General features: G+C 58.4%; 2 protein-coding genes across 3 annotated transcripts; both read right to left on the minus strand.

Moving 5' to 3' along the window:
* Positions 1 to 2,202: 2,202 nt before the first annotated feature.
* Positions 2,203 to 8,729, minus strand: DAO (D-amino acid oxidase). Its single transcript, XM_084271846.1, has 11 exons — positions 8,669 to 8,729; positions 7,596 to 7,801; positions 7,367 to 7,481; positions 6,981 to 7,057; positions 6,545 to 6,610; positions 5,992 to 6,046; positions 5,582 to 5,686; positions 4,992 to 5,074; positions 3,718 to 3,835; positions 3,132 to 3,230; positions 2,203 to 2,619 (listed from the first exon to the last, which is right to left on the minus strand). Exons 2-11 carry the CDS (start codon positions 7,787 to 7,789, stop codon positions 2,488 to 2,490), a joined length of 1,044 nt encoding a protein of 347 aa, XP_084127972.1. The 5' UTR covers positions 7,790 to 7,801; positions 8,669 to 8,729; the 3' UTR covers positions 2,203 to 2,487.
* Positions 8,730 to 11,306: 2,577 nt separating this feature from the next.
* Positions 11,307 to 18,965, minus strand: PUS1 (pseudouridine synthase 1). 2 transcript variants are annotated; one of them, XM_084272204.1, is made up of 6 exons: positions 18,868 to 18,965; positions 17,819 to 18,046; positions 16,372 to 16,509; positions 15,321 to 15,423; positions 14,345 to 15,042; positions 11,307 to 11,741 (listed from the first exon to the last, which is right to left on the minus strand). In XM_084272204.1, the coding sequence occupies exons 2-6, from the start codon at positions 18,035 to 18,037 to the stop codon at positions 11,691 to 11,693; spliced, it is 1,209 nt and encodes a 402-aa protein (XP_084128330.1). In that variant the 5' UTR covers positions 18,038 to 18,046; positions 18,868 to 18,965; the 3' UTR covers positions 11,307 to 11,690. The 2 variants fall into 2 exon arrangements, with proteins under 2 accessions (XP_084128330.1, XP_084128329.1); XM_084272203.1 differs by lacking the exon at positions 18,868 to 18,965 and adding an exon at positions 18,267 to 18,378.
* Positions 18,966 to 20,210: the final 1,245 nt, after the last annotated feature.

Raw genomic sequence — 20,210 nt, forward strand, 5'->3', positions numbered from 1 at the left:
AATCCTCATGGTTTGGAGCAGAATTTGACTTCTCTAACGTTGCTGGAGACCTTGGGCGCTCCGTCTGGTGTGTGGTGAAGGCAGCTGCAGCTGAGCCAGGGCCTCTGTGTGTGGGGACACACACTGTGGAGCTCTGCATGGGTCCAGGTACCTCTGCTCACCGTGCCTGAGTTTGTTCTCCTTGACAGAGAAGCCTTGCTGCAAAGGGCTGTGTGTAGCAGTTTGGATGGAGCTGCTTTGGAGTGTCTCCCAACAGAAGCTGGTTTCCCAACGGCTGGGCAGAACCTCTCCAGAGCTGCTGGTCATTCGTGGAGCTGGTGCTGAAGGAATGTAGCTGGTGGCACGTCACAGAGGAGCAGGAGTCATGGGAAGAGCCGAGCTGTGGTCATCCTCAGGTGAGGAACTTCACTGTTGGACGTCGCTCCTCCAGGCTGATGGTTCTGTTCTGCCAGGAACGTAGCAGAGTTCAGGTGAGGATACGTTTGTCTGGCTGGCCAGGGCTCTGTGGCTCTGTGGGAAGACAGATCACAGCCTGGGGATGCCTGAGGAAGCTGAGACATGTCTCAGCCTGTTTCCAGGATTCCTCACAGCCACATGGAGAAGGACCCAAAGTCACCACTGGGGTGGGGGAAGCAATACGTGTGTCTGGTCACTCAGCTCACGATGGGCTTTTGACAGCAGGAGATTGTAAGGATTCTGGGAGCCAGGCCCTGTTTGTGTGGGGTGCAGATGGGTGCCTGAGGGCGTGTTTGGGGGCAATACTGATGGGGGTTCAGCTTCCATGATGTGTTTTACAGCTGTCGTGCAATGTAACGCCCCAAGACATGTGCAGCTGTTTCTTGTGGCACTGAAGGAAGTTCAGGGGTGGATAATTCCTGAAAGAGACCGGGAAATCTCAGGCTAAGGAAGACAGGCCAAAGAGGTTATGGGAATTCTGGGTGTGGTATCTTCTGCTGAGGGAAGGTGAAGTTGGACGAGGCACCGACGTGTCTGTCCTTTCGCTTACCACCCGGCCTTGGTGCCTGCAGCCAGGGACTCCAGGAGGGGGTTGGTCTGTGATGTTCCTTGTCACAGTCACGTGAAGATGCCACTCAGGTCCCAGGGGCTCCCACCCCAGCTGTGGCTGCTGAGACAGGAACACGCTGTCTGTGCCTGGGGCTCTGGGCCAGGTCGGGTATTTGGCTGTCTCTGCTCTCTGGATCCTGTGTGCTCCATCTCCAGCAAGCTGAAGTTCCAGTGGAGCCCATAACAGGCTGATGGTGCCAACAATTTGTTTTCCTCTCCTTGTGTCAGGCTGTAGTTGGAGAATTGCCCTGAATGTGCTGGGGTGGAACTGGGGGGGGCCTCAGTGCTGCAGATTTCCCTTGGAGCATCCGTCCCACGGGGGCCAGGATGGCAGCAGTGAGGAAGCAGCTCCTGGCTGGGGTTAGCTCCGACCCTGTGCACAGACTGTTAACTCCCTAAGGACAGCTCTGAGAACCATCATCTTCCTCCTAACTGCTTGCTGGAAGAACACTGAATGTTTTCCTGTGGCTGAATGTACAGTTTCTAAGCTGGATCCATTTTAATGTTGAAAAACTTTGTGTACACCGAGCTTGTTGTAAAATACTCCTCCTGTTCCCGATGCGCCACTGGACGGTTGAACTCCACAGTAGGTATTTTATGTTGAACAAATAAAGAGTTTTTTCAGTAAGAATGCTGCTGGCTGTTGTGTTTTACCCCTTGTTCCTCAGAGCTGGGAGACTCCTGCTGCTGCAGGGACGGAGCTGGCTTCACCCTCTGGGACCCAACTCGTTCTCAGTGTGTTTGGATGTCAAGAGCGGTCACAGGATTCATGTTCTGAGAAGCTCCAGAGGTGTAACTGTGTCATTCTGAGACTTCCAGGGGAACTGGTGCCCTTCCAGGGTGGTTCCTGGGCTGTTCAGGCTGTAGCTGTGGTAAGAGACAAGAAAAGGTCCCTCCCATTGAGGTGTTAAGAAGTTTCTTTCCAGGTCTTGATCAGGACTTTGTCACCCGGTTGGTTGGGTGTTGCCACATCCCGGGGTGTTGTGCCAATACCCCTTTTCTCACCAACTCCTTGCTGCTTGGCAGTAGCTGTGGGACAGGCGTCTCCACTGGGAATCCTCCAGGGGCAGTGATGCCCGGGTCACTCATGTCCTGGGGCATCCCCCAGAACGTTCCCGAGGGAGAAACCCCAGCAGTGCCTGGCTGGGTGCGAAGAGGAACCAGAGACCCTGGGCAGACCCAGCCCTGGGAGAGCCGTGCACAGTTAGTCGGTGCTTCAGAGCGCTGAAGAGGGGGGAGCAGGTTGGGCAAGGCCGGGGTGGAGGGAACGCAGCCCCCCGGCCGGCGGCGGGACTGGCAGCAGCCTGAAGAGACACTAGGGAGCGGTGTTGGAGCTGGTGGGGGGTGAGTGCTGCGGTGTGGCGCTGGGTTAGTGGCATCCTTGGGCTGTGATCTCTAAGCTACCCTGGCTGAGCCGGCAGCTCACAGGCGGGGCAGGGGCGGGCTGAGCTGCTGCTTCTCCTGGAGGATGCTGCCGAAGAGCCTGGCCGCGGCCATGGCGCAGCCCCAGTGGATGGTGATGCCGAACCCGCCGTGGCCGTAGTTGTGGATGACCTGGGGGAGGAGAGAAGGGATCAGCGCTGGGGAAGCTGCACTGGAGCCCTGTGGGACCACGGGCAGGGAGGAGCCATGGCAGTGGCTGGGGATGTCCTCAGTGTCTTCAGACGGGGAGCTCCAGGCTGAGTGACCTGCTGCTCCACCCCTCCCTCCAAAGGCTGCTGCCTACATGGGGCAGCTGACTGTCGGAGCCCCACAGTGGGTCCAGCCCCACCAGTGTCCCTCTGTGCCCCCACCACGCTGCACTTGGTGCTGTTTCAGTTCTGCTCCAGCTGCAGGTTTTCCTCTGGCAGGAGCATTCCCCAGCACCCACCCCAACTCTGTCTCTCTGACACTGGCCTGAAGCTGGCTCATGGGTTCCCCCATTACTGGAGGGGTGATGGGGTGAGGGGGCTGAAGACCCCCAGCATCAGCTGGATGTGGGTGCTGCAAAGCCAAGGCCATGGTGACAGAGGTGTGATTAGCAGGGTGGTTAATTGGGGTCAGGATCTGGGGGCTGCACACAGTACCTCTGCCTGGGAGTGGCCGTGGCGGATGGTCTCCCTCTCCAGGCGAACCCTGGGCCGTGCTGGTCTCAAGCCGCTCCACTCCTCTACGATCTTGGCATTCTGGAAGCAACAGCCCATCAGTGCCCACACAGCATTGCCCTGAAGTCAGATGTCACCCCCAAAACAGCCCCCAGCAAGCTGTGAGAGGGGAGGGGCCCTCTGCAGCGAGCAGGGATGGAGCCTCCCCCACCCATCCCCACACCAGCTCCCATGATGCTGCAGAGGGGCTGAAGGATGTCAGAGCACAGCCTGCAGCACAGCAGGTGAGGCCAGCGCAGTGCCCAGCCCCACACTTGTGTTTTACCCTCTCTGTGCACACCCAGAGCCCTGGTGACCCCACGTGCTCACCCCACCCATCACCACTGTGGCTCTCAGCCCAGCAGCTGACCTTGCAGGGAGCCCTCTGGCTCTCCCAGCTCGCTGAAGGCGACGTGTTTACTCACAGGAAGAGCCAGGTTTCGGGGTCTGTCCTTGGCACCTGCCCACCCCCCTCTCCCTCAGCCACCTCCCCACGTCCCAGAGGTGGGTGCTGGGATGGGTCACTCACCTGGAGAGCTGGGAGCAGCCTGCAGCAGCTCTCCCAGATGGTTTTGTGGTCCTGGGCGCTGTTCTCTTCACTCCAGTTGCCGTGCTGGTAGATCCCTCCCAAGACAGTGAACTCACTCCTGCACCCAAAGGAGACAGATGGCAGTGAGGGGCCCCCAGCTGTCCCAAAGCCCCAAAGGCCCCTCCCAGGGCAAAACCAAGCTGCTGCTTTCAGCCCAAAGCAGCTGGGAGGAGTAGGGTGCTGGCAGCGGGGGACACAGAGGAACACAGGTTCCTCCTGCTACCACCCCAAAGCTCCAGCCGACTGATGGAGAGCAAGAGGCAGGATGAGGCTGGGGGTGCTGGGGGCACCTGTACCCACTGGGGGCTTCTTAAACCTCGTGCCAGCCCTGGGGGGGGCACAGAGACCAAGGGGCTGAATGCTGGGGGGGCAGGATGGAGCCCCCAATGCTGAGGAGGGGTGAGGTTTGCTTTCAGGAGCCAGCCCAGCGCCCAGGTCAAGGTACAACAGGCACAGGCAGAGGGATCCCTGACTACATGGGGTGGTCAGGAGCAGCTGGGTTGCTCAGGAGCTGGGAGCATTCAAAGTTCCTGTTTACCTAAGGGCTCGTTGCCCAAGCCTGGAGTCTGAACATCAGGGGAAGGGCCAGCTTAAAGTTACAGCTTCAAGCCCCCTCGCTGTGGTGGGAGTGGGGTAGATGGATGCTCTCCAGAGGAAACAGAGGCATGGGATTATTTATCCTGCTCCCTGGGTACCCAACTGCCCTAAGAAAGCTGCTGGTGGGAAGAGAGAGGTGCTGGGAGCTGATCTCTGCCCTGGCACAGCCGCTGCTGCTTGTGAGATGGTGCTTTGCTCTGGGCTGGGCTCTTGTCTGAGCCCTTCTCACCCCTCTGGGGACACAGAAATCAGGGTTCTCCCCTGGGGCTGCTCCTGGGTTCGTGTGGGGTGGTGACAGGGAGCTGAATGATGACCTTGGAGGCATTTTCCAACCTTACTGATCCTGTGGGTCTATGAAAAGGGACAGGACTGGGGCCACTGAAGCCCTGTGGCTCTGCCTGATCTGAGAAACCAGGAGCAGCCCAGCCCCTCCTCGCAGCCGAGCGCCAACTGGGGTCCCTGTGCCCACCGCAGGAGCCCCCTGGCTTTGCCTCCCACAGCAGCAGGGAGGGTCCCGACCCAGCCCCGGGGGGCTGCAGGAGTGGGGCTGTGGGCAGAGGGCAGCAGGGACCTGCATCCTGGCAGCTGACAGCACCCAGCCCCCAGCTGGCACCTACCCCGGGATGACGTACGGCGAGTTGTAGATCCCAGACTCCATGTCGTGGGTGATGATGAAATGCTTCACCCAGGGGGCCAGGACCTGGGAGACCAAAGGGAGAGGGTGAGGGAGAGCTGGAGTGTGGGATCCCCAGCTCGGGGGCACAGGGGGAGGGCTGTGGGTCTGCAGGTGCTGCCCCCCCCTCTGCTCTGGCTCTGGGTGCAGCGCTGCCTTCCCTGCACTGCCACAGGGAGATGGCAGGGCAGGCTGGCAAGCAGAGAGCTTCCCCCCTGACCTGAGTCTGCATTTCCCCACCCACCCTCCTCTCCCAAGGATTTGAGGCCTTTCATCACTGGCATCACGCCTCTGGCCTCCCCCTACCCTCACCCCACACAGAAACGGGCTGGAGCCCAGGGGGTCCCCATGGCTGAACCAGGTTTCCTGCTCCAGCCTCCACAAACACGAGGGTGTGACCTGAGCAGCGTTTCTGGGAGACAGGACCTGGTCCCAGTGTGGGGCTGGGCCACGAGCCTGTGGTTTGCCCCAGGTGGCTGTTGAAGGGCTCCTCCAGAACCACAACAGGGGACACAAGCCCCGCACCCACCTCACCTTTATGACCTGTCCGCGGCCGGGCTGTAGCTCTGGGTCGGGCTGCAGCTCCCCTGCACGCACCCCAGTGCAGTTCACTACAACATCCACTCCCTGGGCAAACACCTAACGAGACACAGACACAGTGTGGGGAGAAAGCTGCAGAAAGGAAAGTCACAGTGCCCATGCCTGGCTGCTCCATCACTCAGTGCTGGCCAGGTGTGCCACCCTGGCCCCTCTCCACCCTCTCGTGGTGCCCAAGAGCCTCTATCCTGCCCAGCACACCTTGGCATAGCCTTGTCTCTGTCCCCATTGCTTGTGCCAAGGGACATCCTGGAGCAGCACGTGCTGGCTGGAGGTCTCTTCTCTGCTCCAGGACAGAGCCAAGCCCTCTCTGCCCTGCTCTGCCCCAGCTCGATCGCCCCACTCACCTCCTGGAAAGACTTGACCTTCTTGTGGAAGAACTTCACCCCTCTCTCTGTTAACCTGGGAACAAGAAGTTCATGTGTTAGCAGCACTGAGAAGCAGATGCACCATTGGAATCAGTGCCTGTGACTGATGCCCTGGGTGGGAACAGCTTGTTGGGCCTTGTAAGGAGCATCTGGGGTCTTCTTGGTGACTCCTGATGGTCTCCAGCCTCTCCCCAGGGGTGCATTCCTGCCTCCCTCTTTGGCTCATCACACCGTGCTGCAGTGAGCAGAGTGCTCAGCACCCCGTGGGTGCTGTCCTGGGGAAGGCACCAGCACCAGCATTTTCAGGCTGAGGGGGTCAGAACTGCAGCAGGACACGGGGTGCCCACCTAAGCTCAGCCCCACCTGACTCAGCTGCCAGCTCAGCACGGGAGAAGGACCTGGAATAACACCTGATGTGTGGGATGAAAAGCCACAGCTGCCCCCCACATCCCCCACTGGCTGGAGGAACTGGGGGGAGAGGCAGCTCTTCTGCACAGACCCCAGCACAGCCCCAGCCCAGCTCTGCACTCACCTGTTGGTGAGCCATGGCAGGTAGGTCCTGCACTCCAGCATCAGCGCCGTGTTGAACCAGCCATAGCTGAAACCAGAGGAGGGGAGGAGGCCCTGAGCACCCACAGCAGCTTCACACCAGCACCCACCTCATGCCCCAGGACCCCAACTGCCCCTTTTCCCCTCCTCTGTTTACAGCACAAAACACCTTCTGCTGATTTTCTTCCCCCAGAAGAAAGAGGAGCTGGATGGTTTCCCAGCTGAGCTGCCACTTCTTCAGTCTGCCCTGTACCCCTTATTTAAGGGAAGTGGCTGTAACCAGCCAAGGCCCCTTCTGCACCCACGTTTCTCCCCCTCACTGCCCCTGGACAGGGACCACGTCAGGGACTGTCCAGCTGTACCCTCCCTGCCTGGGGGAAGCACATCAGGGGCTGTCCAGAAACAGGACTGCAAAATACCTGTAGCCAGGGAAGAGCTCAAGCTCTTTCGGTGTCAAGTTCCTGAATCCCAGGACAATATTCTTCCAGGATGGGTCCTGCAGTAGGGAAAGAGGTCTGAGCTCAGCAATGAGCCCAAATTGCTGTGCCACCAGGGGATGGGAGCTCTGGGGGGGGCACAGCCCACCCCCAAAGGAGCATGGTGGGTGGGCAGTGGTGGTCAGGGGGCATCCAAACCACCGTGTCCCAGGCAAATCATCCCACATCCTGGGCAAAGTGTCCCAAGACAAACTCGGAAGGGTTTGGGAGCATTTGGAGCATCGCCTGGGAAGACCAACAGCCCTGCCCACCCCCCTCCAGCTCCCAGCTGGAGCCCGTCCCAGCCCTGGCTGCGACCTGCTTCTTACCGGCACGGGCTGCGTGAACAGGTTGTACCCCGAGAGGAGGAAGAGCCCCATCTCCTTGGCTGCTGCCGAGCCCAGGTGCCCCAGGAGGTGATGGAACGTCTCCTGGTTCCAGAGCCTGCGGTGGGAACAGGGCAGCGGTGGCTCCACCAGCCCCGCGGGCACGGCGGGGAGAGGGGGGGGGATGACACATGGCACCAGGGTCCTCCTCCTCCTCCTCCTCCTCACTTACGTCTCCTGCAGGTTGCCGTGGTCGCTCAGGTAGGGCTGCCAGAGCCCGGCGGCCCCGTCGCTGGTGGTGTGGGGGGTGTAGCGGTCAGCGTACACCTCCAGCTCCAGCGCGGGCAGCAGGCTGTGGAACTGCTCGTGGATGCACAGGGCGCTGGAGAGCCCGATCACCCCGGCCCCGAGGACGGCCACACGCATGGCTGCGGCTCCCTGCAGGGGAGGAGCAGCCCTGGCTCTAGTCCTTGGGCAAAGCTGCAGCTCAGCTGCCCAGGGGAGAGCGGCACAGCCATCAGCAGCCTCCTCACTCTCCCTTCCAGCAGCCAGCGTGTCCCCAGTGAGCAGCTGCAGGGAGGTGGGTGCACCCCCCCCCACCTTCCATTCTCCCCCACGGGATGGTGGGACCCCTCCATGCCCTGCTACAGGGTGCTGCTCAATCTCCCCAGCCCCTGGCACAGCCCATGGGCTTGGATGAAAGACGTGGGAAACAGCAGGTGCTCTGCAGGGAGCAAGGCAGGTGTGAGAAATGCAAGGACAGCCACCTCAGGGCTGCCTGGAGCTGTGCCATAACCCAAAACCCTCCCAGCACTGCCCTGAGGACTGCTGCTGGCAAATGCTGGCTGCAAAGAGGCTCCACACCCCCCACCTCAGCCCCTGACTCATCCCTCTGGATGGAGCATTCCCATCTTGCAGCCTGGGAAGAGTCCCATGTCACTGTCTGGGCAGCCAGTGGGTGAGGATGGATTTGATGGAGGGCTGGGGGTACAGAGGACACCTTGGGATGGGTGCTGGGTACACCGGCAGCGTGCTGGACCTGGCTCTGGGCAGCACGAGTGAATCCCAGCCCAGGGTTTTATGGGGTCAGACAAAGCACAGTGTCCCTGCTGCGGAAGGCAGCGGGACTGGCATTTGGTGGGACAGAGGGATGAGTCACAGGGATGGCAGCAGGAGAGCCCTGCTGCTCCCCATCTGCCGCGGAACCGGGGCTGCCAGCTCTACCTGTGGCCACGGGCAGCACCGGGCAAAGGAGGCACCTGCCTCGCTGGGCAATAAACAGCAGCACAGGTTTTACCAGCTTACCTGCGGGTCTCACGGTCCTCAGGGCAGCTGCTGTGGTTTTCAGGGGCTTCAGCAGAGGCACTTTTTCTCCAGGCAGCTTGTTTACAGCCCAGCAAACCGCCGGCAGTGCAAGGTCTAAGCGCCAAGGGCAGCGGGATCACCGCCCGTCCCCCCGCAACGGGGCCGAAGTCTGCGCCCGGGGAGGTGGAGGCCCCGCGGTGCTGGCAGCCGGCCCCAGAGGGGCAGCTCTGAAAGGAAAACGGGGCCACCACCACCCTCCTTGGCAATCACCCCGTCACTGACGCTCGTCACCATGGTGAGTCCTGGCTGGCCCATGGGGACAGGGGAAGGGGACTCCCCAGTCTCCGGATCCCAGCAGAGGTGGGAGGATTGGATGCCTCGCTGATGGTTTCACACAGTAAGAGGGAAATGGCATCACCCTCCCTCCTGCCAGGCGCAGGAGCTGTGCTGCCCAGCTCGCCCCTCTCCGGGGTTGGGGCGGCTTTGTTTCCTGTTTCAAATCACAGGTTGGAAAAGACCTTTAAGATCATCAAGTCCAACCGTTCCCCTCCTGTGCTAAATACCTCATCTCCCCTCTGTTAAACACCCCCAGGGCTGGGGACTCAGCCCCTCCCTGGGCAGCCTGTGCCACAGCCCCACAACTCTGCCAGGGAAGAACTTTTCCCTCCCAGCTGAGCTGACCCTGCCCTGGGGCAGCTTGAGCCCATTGCCCCTTGTCCCATCTCCCGTCACCTTCCAGCTCTGGGCTGAGAAGCCGGGTTTGCACTGGTACAGGCACCATCACTGGAGTGACAGCCTGGCAGGCTCAGGCGGTGCTTGGGCTGGGAGAGGCCCCACATGGCTCGACTCGGCCCAGTTCGGCCTGGCTCTCTTTGGCACAGCTGGGCCCGGCCAGACCCAGCTCTGTTCAGCTCAGCCTGGCTCAGCCTGGCTCTGGGCAGCCCAGCTCTATTCACACCAGATCTGTTCAGTCTGGCCTGGCTCTGTTCAGCCTGGCTCAGCTGGCAGGGCCTGGCCGGCTTCAGGCATCGAGGAGCAGCCGCAGCCCCGGCCTGCCGCCCCCTCAGCCTCTGCCGTCCTCCCCCTTTCAAGGAGCCTGTTTTAAACTTTAACCCACCTGTATTTAAGTTACTTTTTCACTCAGCTCCTGCACTGAAAGCAGGGCTGCAACACCCAGCTAGCCACCCCCACAGAACACACCAGCACACATACCCAGAGGGCTTTTAATCCTCGCTTTCTTTCCTCCACAGGCTGCAAACAGAAGTTCTCCATTTCAGCTGGTACATGTCAGTTTTGCAGCCTTCATTATAAGCAAATAAAGGTATTTTTCCTCAGACTGAGAAGGATAAAGCATTGGATAGAAGACTAATGCAGATTAGGTCAGTAGTATGAACCAGCAACGGAGATAAATGAGTAACCAGGTGGAGTCCCTCTCCAGAACCCTCCTACACTGAGCTCTGATAAAACACAGCAAGGCCTTCACAATAAAAGAAAAAGCACTAAGTAAAACCCAGATAAAAGAAGCAAATCCCTTTTTAAGGGACAGCTGTGCAAAAAAACCCCAAAACCAAACAAAAAACAATCAGCAAAACTCCCCAACTTCCAGAAGGAGCCATAAAATCAGAGGCTTTGGCCAGAAACCAAAGGAGCGAAGGGCCTGACTCCTTGTGTTCCTGCAACAACCACATTCCAAAGCAAGTTTCCATAGGGACTCAGGTAGGGAAGTACATGAAATGCTCATACTAATACCCAAATTCCTCCAGAGTCTTGTTCCACCCCTTCCAGAAGTGTTCTACAAGCAGGGAGGGCAGGAAGGCTGCTGCCTTTACTTTCTACTTTAGCCACCTCTCCAGAGAGGATTTGAAACAGAAGCAGAAATTACATCACTGCTGGGGAAAGGAGAGCAAGAGCTCCAGGGACTGCAGGGCATTCCCCTGAAGGCAGAACAGGAGAATTCATTCCCAGAGCCAGTCCTGAGATGTGTCCTCCCTGCACCCTTGCACACATTCCCCTGTTCTGAGCAGCTTGATGGGAGGTAAGGGTTGGCACACACAGAGTGTGTGCAGTCAGCACCAGTCCTTTAACATGTGCTAAGCTGATCCAACCTGGGATCTAATAGATGGCCAGACAGCTTCCACTAAACCCAGAAACACTCAACCAGCAGCCACACATCTAGTGATCCACCACAGGCAATGTCACAGGTTCATGGCTGCACACTCTGAATCCTAACAGCTCACTGACATGTTCTCCTCATGTCTCAACCACAGGTCTGTGAACCACACCTCAGGCAGCAGAAGGCCCAGTCACACCCACAGCACACCAATTACACAAGGGTAACACTGTGAGGAAGATGTCTCCCAAAGAAACAGTCCCATCTTTAGAGACATGGTTCAGTCCAGGCTCCAGGATTCAGCCCTCTCACTGAGTCAGGAAGGAATCATTTCTTTCAGACTTGCAGAGCTTAAGAAAACACAGAACATTTGTTTTGATACCAAAAGAGTTCACAGTAGCAATGATGAGCTCCTCACCCACACATGTCATTCCACAGGGAAGCTGCAGATGACATGGAAAATCAGTAAAGGTGAAGAGAAGAATTTAACAAAAAGTCCAGAGTCAGAACACTGTCAAGTAATTCTTTTAAAAAGTATATATTGAAATTCTTTGCCCCATCTTTATGTAGAGATTATACATATTTAAAATACTATTTCCCAGGTAAACAGATAATAAAACCATGAGTCAAACAGCAGTCAAGATATCCTGCATCACAAGATTTCTTTTGGAAAGCTGCTTTCTCATCACACTATTTTCAAGTCTACCAGTCAGCTGAATCAGTCAGTTGTATAAAAAGCTTCCTCAGCTTTTCCCTACTGTCTTCCCCATCCAGTTTCTCCTGAGAAACCTTTCTGGTTCTCCAAGTACACAAAGCCCTGGTTTGCTGGATTCCTGGTTTTAGAAAGGCCACTTTTTTGCAGACAAAGGGAACTGCAAACAGGAAGGGTTCCATGGCCAGCCACTTACTGGCTCAGTCGGAGTCATCATCACAACCATCACTGCCTTCAAGATCACTGCTGTTCTGCAAAGTGAAATGGAAAATGGGTTGTCAGTATTTTCATTTACATCCAGACACTGAGCTCAGTCAGAGACATTGACTTTAAACTTCTGTAAAAGTATAAGAAAATGAGGCCAGACCCCAACTTTGTGTCTTAAACCCACCTGTTGTACAAACATCTGTGATGGTTAAGGACACTTCTTACAGGAAGACAAAACAAAACACCCAAACCAAACTCTGGATTATACTCCCCAGCAGAAGAAATCTCCTCTCATTTATATTTACAGCTTCATGATTAGACCTTGCAGCATGCAGGAAACTTACAAGTGGGCTAACAGCATGAAATGACATTTAGAAATGCAGGTGGCCAGTGAACATGTGCTGCTTTGTGCAAGTTCCTCAAAAGTGAGGTTTGTTATGCTGTCTAAAGCCAGATTTGAGGACTTGTGACCAAAATCTAAGAGATCATAGAGTCCCAGACTGGGCTGGGCTGGAAGGGACCCCAAGGGTCACAGAGCTCCAACCCCCTGTCACAGGCAGGGACACCAACCTCCAGGCCTGGAGCTACACAAGGTTGCCCAGGGCCCCAGCCAACCTGGCCTTGAACACCCCCAGGGATGGGGCACCCACCCCCTCTCTGGGCAGCCTGTTCCAGCCCCTCACCACTCTCTCTGGGAAGAACTTCCCCCCAATCCCTCCTCTCCCCCTTCCCTGCTCCAGCTTCACTCCATCCCCCTTGTCCTGCCAGTCTCTGCCCTTTAACAAGCTGATTCCCCTCCTGTTCCTCTTCTCCCTTCAGGGACTGGGAGGCTGCAGTGAGGTCCCCCAAGACATGCAAGAGCTCACTAATACATGTCTAAAAAGAAGTCAGTTGTGCAAAGCAGCACGAGGGAAATAAAACAAGTGTTAGGAACAAACAGGGAAACTGAAGGCTGAGTTCCACACTGGGAGCCAGCCCTCCAGGAGTGTGATCAACCTGGGAGCTCTACATAATTTTTGAAGCAAGCAGTTTGATGGAGATGATTGGCATCAGATTATTTTACAAAGAAAGGTTAACATGACAATGTGCCTGTAGCTGCTCCTTCTGTTCCTTACCATCACTTGCTGAAAAACACAGAAACCCCCAAATCCCATGAATTTAACACTGACAAATTAATACCCTGCTACAAAACAAGTTCTGAAAGACTCAGACAGGTGCCTTCATAGCAGCAAGCACAGCTCATTGCAGAGCAAACAGCCTGCAGAACCTCAAAGGAGCCTGTCCTACCATCCCTCATGTATCCTTCTCCAGACAGCTTGTGCTAACTACCATGCCAAAGCTCAATTTGCTGGCTTTCATCTACTGTGAGCAGCCCTGCCTCCTGCCAGCAACACATCAGGGCTGGCAGCACCCAGTCCTGTCAGCATCTCCAGCGAGCCCCCTCAGCCTGTGGGGACTCTCTGGGGCCCACTTAACCAAACTAACGTGGCATTTGTCATGAGCTCCTGTCACAAACATCCTTGTACAGCCCTGTACCTCAGACAGACACTTACCACAGGCACAAAAGCAACCCTGGGAAACGTCTGCTATCTTGCCTGTACTGTTCAGTGAGGCTGTACACTTTATTTTCTATGTTGAAACTCTCTCTCATACTCAAACAAAGGCAGAGGCAGGATTACACCTGACATTCTTCAGAGCAGGGACCATTATGGACCCAAAATAAAGCTAATTTTAAGGGCTTAACAGTAAGAAAAGAGGGCATTATTTTCTTCTGAGTTGCACCACACAGAAGTTTTAGCCCTGCCCATCAGTCATCCCCCAAGGATTTCTGGAGAAGCAAATCTGAATTCCCTACAGAACAGTAGGTAATCTTTAGGTGACCAAGTCCAACCCCCAACTCAAGCAGGGCTGGCTTCCAGGTTAGGTCAGGTTGATCATGGCCTTGTCCAGCCAAGCACTGTTGTGTTTTAAGTCACTACAGTGGTTGTCAGTTTAAACAAATACTTTGTGAGTCGGACTCAAGCTCCCTCCTGTGGTTTCCCATTAAATTCTAGCATGCCCCAAACATCTCCCCACTTTCTCTTTGACACTACCCTGCATCTCACCCAGAGAAAATCTTCAAAGCTCCTGATGCCAGAAATCAGATCCCACAATATCCCTGTTTGCTCAGCAGTTGCTCTGATGACCCATTAAGCTCATGGCAGATTTACTTAAAAAAAAACCCCTTGTCCTAAATATCCCCAATTCCAAACCTTACCCAGTGCAGAGGGTATTGCACAACGTGAGAACGAGCCCAAAGTCAGCGAGCACCAAAAGCCAGCAGGTGTTTAAAGGGCACCTGTGTTCCTGAAAACCAGCCTCTCAAAAAGCTCCCCAATAGCAAAGGCTGGTAATGGGGTCCAGAATCCCTGGTGCCACTTTGTGACTGTGCCAACTGACCTGTGCAGGAGTGACCCCCCCTCACCTGCACCACGTTGACACCCTGCAGAACCAGCACCCGGGCTAGTTCACTCCACCACCACCACGTGCACAAAGGGGTAACACACATCTCGTGCCCCATCATGGAAAGGGGAAGTGCTCCTAAGGGAAGCAGCACTTCACCCTGGCAGCTGCTGTGTGACACAGCCCGGGCTGTGGCACTCTTTACCTTTGCATTTCCGTCGTTCGCTTGAGCCCCGACAGCAGAGGAGCTGAAGTCGTGGATGGGGAGGGTGCTCAGCCAGTTCACCATAGACTTCTCCTCCCTCTCCGTGTCGACGATGGTGGGGTAGATAAACTGCTCCTTGAAGCCAGCGATCTCCTCCTCCTGCTCTGCCCACTCCAGGGGCTCGTGCAGCCCGTCGCTGCCGAAGCGCCGGTTGTACTTCTCGAAGTGGACCCTCTCCAGGACCAGCCCCAGCCCCGGCGCCTTGGGGACATCCACCTTCTCCTCTCCCCAGCTGCGCTGCAGGACGGCCTCGGCAGCGTAGCCCTTCACGATGGCGATCACCAGCCCGACCATCTTCCTTATCTGGTGCATCATGAAGCTCTGCCCCTTCACCCTGATGACGGCGAACTCCACGCCGCCCCTCAGGAAGGGCTCCCCGCAGGACACCTCCATGATGTACCGCTTGGCGCTGGGGTCCCGGGGCCCCTTCTGGGAGGTGAAGTTGTGGAAGTTGTGTGTCCCTTTGTAGCACCCAAGCAGCTTGTTGACTTTCTCAAGGGTGTCTCTGTCCAGCCTGTAGGCATCTTCCTGCACGGGGTGGTCTTTGTGGGCGAAGGCAAACGTCGGCAGCATGTAGGAGTAGGTTCTGGCATCGCACTTGTTCTTGGAGTTGAACCCCCCAGTGACTCTCTTCAGACCTTGTTTAAAAAGGGACAGTGGGGTTTTTTTTTTTAGTCAGTAGGCTACAGACCTGACTGTGATCTGGCTCCTACCACGGGCATATTTTTCAAACAAAATACCCTCAAAAGGCAGAAAAACAAAATTACAGAACCCAAATTTCAAACTAACAGAAACATCCAGGGTCCCATTCAAACAAAACCACTTCTGGGCCAAACCTCAATGGTAAGGAAGAGACCTTCTGCATGAGAAAGCTCCTCTCTGAAAAGGTTTTCTCTGCCCACTCCAGTATCCTTACCCAGAATCCTGATGTGAGAAGGAAGATGGTTATTGATCTTTTCTAAGATGTCATCTATTAGCCTGACCTTTAGCGACACAATCTGTCCAGCTGCAGACACACCCTATGGAACCACAAAACACACACACACAGTAAGAATGTACCTGGGGAGCTCCTGGATGGCACCTGCAGAACTGAAATAGCTGAAGAACAAGTTTATTCTTTTTTTTTTTTTCCTCCCTGGTCATTTCAGGCTGAAGTGAGGCAAAGGCAGGGCTGCAGGCAGAAACCCAAGTGCTGGAAGACCTGCTGGTGCTGCAGAGCCACAGAGCACCTCAGCAATCGCAGCAGAACACTGCATTCCCCTCCACCACACCTCACTGCACCTGACCAGGATTAAGTAAAGCACCAACTGGGAAGAAATTACTTGTAGAGAAGCTCAGCCATGAACTCCAGCTGATGGCAGGTGTAAAAACAACTGAGATGCAGCTCGACTCCAGCACTGCATCAGCCAGGCAGCAGCGAGGAGGTCGGGAGGCTGCAGCAGATGCTTGTGACAGCCACACCAAGCTTCACTGTGAAGCACCAGCTTTACAAGCACAATCAATATCCTGTGCTTACTAAGTGTTTGCTTGTACTTAAGTTTAGTAGCAGATCATAGAATCATAGAATCACAGCCTGGTCTGGGCTGGAAGGGACCCCAAGGGTCACAGAGCTCCAACCCCCTGCCACAGGCAGGGACACCAACCTCCAGGCCTGGAGCTACACAAGGTTGCCCAGGGCCCCAGCCAACCTGGCCTTGAACACCCCCAGGGATGGGGCACCCACCCCCTCTCTGGGCAGCCCCTTCCAGCCCCTCACCACTCTCTCTGGAAAGAACTTCCCCCTAATATCCAATTCACACCTTCCCTCCTCCAGCTTCACCCCATCCCCCTTGTCCCGAAAGGCCACGTTTCAAGCAGCACTCACTGTCAATAGTCACTTGCTGCTGGGTCTCACTCCAGAGATCACTCCAGCAGTCAGTGCCAGGGGCACCAGAGAGTTTTTGGAGCACAGGCCCCAGGCAACACACCTTGTCCGTGCGGGCGCAGCGCTGGAAGGACATCTTCCTCATGTCCTGGCCGTGGCTCTCCGGGATGCAGCCCGACCGCACCAGGGCAGACACCAGCTCATCCTCAATGGTCCTGAACTGTGACGACCCCACGTTCCTCTGGAACAGGGTGTGAGGAACAGGAAGAAATTAGAGGTCAGGAGGACTGAAGCTGATAGCCAGAGACCACTGAGCGCTGTGGAGGCCTCTCAAAGCCGTCCCTTCACAGCCACACACCCTCTCACAACACTAGGTGTGCTTTGCCTCCAGCAGGGCTTCTGCAGGGGAGTTTTTCTGACAATTCCTTCAGCTGCATGAAGCAGCCCCTGTGAGTCGCTGCCCCAGTGCTGGGCCAAACCCAGCCCCTGCAGACTGCTTCAGGAAATCAGGCTGGGTTCTCCTGCTCCCTCCACCTGAGCCACGGTGTAACACAGGCTGTGGTTCCTCCACTGACTCCTGTGCTCCTCTCCCAGATGAGCTGTTAGGGACAAGCAGGAGGCTGCAGGGCATACACACCCACAGCACAGCACAGTTCCATCCCAGGGGCAGGAAAGCTGACAGGCACTGACACAAACACACCCACAAGAAGCAGGTTTCCTGCTGCTGAACAGAGCTGTTCTATTGCACAAGAGAATCCCTTCCTCCCTGTGTGCAACCTTATCCACTACCCTGTGGAGCTTTTAAAGCATGCCCCAAGAGCAGGTACAGGGCTTGCATGTGCTGAGAGGGGCAGCAGATGGAGCAACATCATCCCCCTGCTGCTATATTGTGTGCACAAGGCAGGGGTCTGCTGCTGGGGCACTGCTCAGGTGCTGTAACAAAGCCACTTCCCTTTCCTCCTGCAGGCCAACACAGAAGCCTCACAGCAGTTCTCCTCTTTCTGAACTGCTATGAGCCAGGACATTAGGAAAAATGAGAATACACAATGTCTTCAGGTGCAGTTAATCTGTTCAGAAGGCCAAGAGACAGCAGCACAGAGCCAAATTTGTTTCCTTTAAACTGCAGCTCGGTTCTCTGGGACCTGCAGGTAGCAGCACTGCTTGAGGTCTAACCTGAAGCAACCTTCACCCAGCTGCTCTGCAATGCAAAGCCTCAGCCAGAAGCTGGAGTGCTGGTCGGGGGGGATCACCAAGCAGCACCTCAGGTTCTGACAGAGCCACAGTGCCTGTGTCCTCAGCCTCCTCAGGAGCCTTGTCTGCAGCAGCTTCTGAAAGGTCTGCTGCTCATGCTCCATGCTACAGGCAGACTCACTACAGTCACCCAGTATCATGGGTGTACCACTGGGGTTTTTATTGGAGCTCCCAGCAAGCCACCTGAACACAGGCACAGCTCCTGCCCTGGCTCTGTGAGCTGGGATCCCTTCCCCCTCAGTCAGCACAGCCATAAACCAGGCACAAACCCCCCAGAAAGCCCAAGGCAAAGCCCCTACCTGCATCCCATGGTAGCCCTTCCCCGAATAGGCCATCAGCAGCACAATCTTCCTCTTGGGTGTCTTCTTGCTCTGATCCTCCGCCTCCTCCTGCTCGCCCGGGTCTCTCTTCAGCCGTTTGCTCTGGTGCCCGTTTTCCCCCAGGCTCCCGGCCGCCTCGCAGCCGCCGCTCAGCCTCTTGGTCTGCCCGGCAACCCCCGCCCGCCGCTCCTCAGCCATGGCCGGGACCTGCGCGGGGCAGAGCAGCGGCCGGGACTCAGCAACGAGCCCCGCGGGGCGGCCGGGGCCGCTTGCCCAGCCGGAGGCAGGAAGGGCGCCCGGCCCTGCCCCCCCCCCCCCCCCCCCGGGGCCGCGGGGCCTGCGCAGCCCGGCGGGGCGAGGAGCGGCCGAGCCCGGGCGGTTCGGGCCCCTCCCCGGCCCCGAGCGCGGCGGCCCGGCGAGTACGTACGCTGCGCCCGCCGCAGGCCGCGCTCGGCGGGGCGGGGAGGCCGCGGCTCACGCCCCTCAGCCCCCGCAGCAGCCGCAGCATCCCCGGGCGGCTCCGGGGGCCCCGCAGGCCGCCGCAGCCCGGCCCCCGCCGCCACTTACACGGCCGCTGCCGAGACGCCACCGCGCAGGCGCGGCGAGAGCGAACCACGTGTCGCCCCCTACGGCGGCCGTGCGGGATCAAGCCGAGCCGAGCGCTGGGTCTACGGGAGCCGAGCTGGGTCGCTCCGCAGCGCTTCGCCGTCAGCGGCTCCGGCTGTGCCGGGGAGCGGGGCTGGCCCTGAGCGGCGGCCGGGGTCCCGTCCCGGCGGCCGGGCTCGGCGGGCTGGCGGCCAGACCAGCCCCTGGGGCCGGGGCAGCGGGACAGGCGTGGGGCTGAAAGCCGGGGCCGTAACGCTGGCCCCTGTCCCCCTCCCGTCCCCCCGTCCCACCCAGCTGCCGAGCACAGGCACCTGCCCGCAGCTCTGCTCCCCCCCCAGCTGCCTCTGCCCCGCAGCCATGGCAGGACGCACGGAGGGGCAAGCTGAGTGCCACAGGCACCCCAAGCAGGCAGCAGCACCCACCTCCCCACAGCCCAGGGAGCGGCTCCATCGCGCTACGAGCTTCACAGGGGCTGGAAGGTTCCCCCAGAGCCCGCGGGTCCTGCCCCTGCCCAAGCAGCGTCCCTGGGACGGGGCGCACAGGTGCCGCTGGTTTTTAGGACGGAGCCGCCCACCCAGGGAGGGCGTGGGCTGCTCGGCAGCCGCGAGGGTAACGCGAAAGAGCTCCTGTCACTCACTCAGCTGGCAAATGGAAGGCTTGGCTCGTCCCAGCAGCTTAACAAACGTGGGATCGTTACTTCTGCTGATGAGGGGAAGAAGCGCAGCACTGCCGGGTTGTTTCAGCAGAGACACGGGGCAGGGGGGGATGTACCGCACGGGGCAGGGGGGGATGTACCGCACGGGGCAGGGGGGGATGTACCGCACGGGGCAGGGGGGATGTACCGCACGGGGCAGGGGGAGAGGTACCACGCGGGGCAGGGGGGGATGTACCGCACGGGGCAGGGGGGATGTACCGCACGGGGCAGGGGGGGATGTACCGCACGGGGCAGGGGGAGAGGTACCGCACGGGGCAGGGGGGATGTACCGCACGGGGCAGGGGGGGATGTACCGCACGGGGCAGGGGGGATGTACCGCACGGGGCAGGGGGAGAGGTACCACGCGGTCCCAGCTGCACTTTGTTTAGAGAAGCGATGGAGCCTGTCAGGGTGCAGCCCGGCTGCCAGGGCAGACAGAGATACAGATCTCTCTGTTGCTTTGCCCAGGGCGCCTGAGGCTCTTATTTTGCCTCTTTTCCTGAGGAGGTGAAGCTTAGGGAGGCACAGCGCTTGTCTGTCCATCGCGACAGGCACGGTGCCGGGGAGAGCAGTGCCAGGGAGCCCAGGGAACACGATGCTGGGGAGCGCGGTGCCGGGGATCTGAGGGTGGGGGTCCCGGGGAGCTGAGGGTGGGGGTCCCGGGGAGCTGAGGGTGGGGGTCCCGGGGAGCCCAGGGTGGGGGTCCCGGGAGCTCAGGGTGGGGGTCCCGGGGAGCCCAGGGTGGGGGTCCCGGGGAGCACGGTGCCAGGGAGCTCGGGATGGGGTTCCCGGGGACCTCAGGGTGGGGTCCCGGGGAGCTGAGGGTGGGGGTCCCGAGGAGCGCGGTGCCCCGGCAGCCGCCTGCAGATGGGGCTCTGGCAGCACGAAGCGCCGCCGCCTCCTCCCCGTCTCCCGCTGCCCGGGTGCCGCCTCCGCCCTGCGCTTCGCCCCGGCGGAGCCCCGCGGCCACCGCAGGTTCGGGCCCCGCGCGGGTGTTGGGCGCTCGGGGCGTGTGACCCGCCCAGCCTGCCGGAGCGCCGACCGCCCAGCCGGACGGGGCTGGGCTACAAC

The sequence above is a fragment of the Gallinula chloropus genome (genome assembly GCF_964237585.1).
Source record: "Gallinula chloropus genome assembly, chromosome: 17".
In the NCBI taxonomy this organism is placed as follows: domain Eukaryota; kingdom Metazoa; phylum Chordata; class Aves; order Gruiformes; family Rallidae; genus Gallinula; species Gallinula chloropus.

Excerpts from the sequence above, each read along its gene's own strand:
- DAO (XM_084271846.1), bottom strand. The coding sequence starts at position 7,789 with ATGCGTGTGGCCGTCCTCGGGGCCGGGGTGATCGGGCTCTCCAGCGCC. Across the intron at positions 7,058-7,366 it reads TGTTCACGCAGCCCGTGCCG|GACCCATCCTGGAAGAATAT; the intron begins GTAAGAAGCAGG and ends TCCCTACTGCAG. Across the intron at positions 3,231-3,717 it reads GGCTGCTCCCAGCTCTCCAG|AATGCCAAGATCGTAGAGGA; the intron begins GTGAGTGACCCA and ends TGTTGCTTCCAG.
- PUS1 (XM_084272203.1), bottom strand. The coding sequence starts at position 18,347 with ATGCTGCGGCTGCTGCGGGGGCTGAGGGGCGTGAGCCGCGGCCTCCCC. Across the intron at positions 16,510-17,818 it reads AGGGCTACCATGGGATGCAG|AGGAACGTGGGGTCGTCACA; the intron begins GTAGGGGCTTTG and ends ACCCTGTTCCAG. Across the intron at positions 11,742-14,344 it reads CGAACGACGGAAATGCAAAG|AACAGCAGTGATCTTGAAGG; the intron begins GTAAAGAGTGCC and ends TTCACTTTGCAG.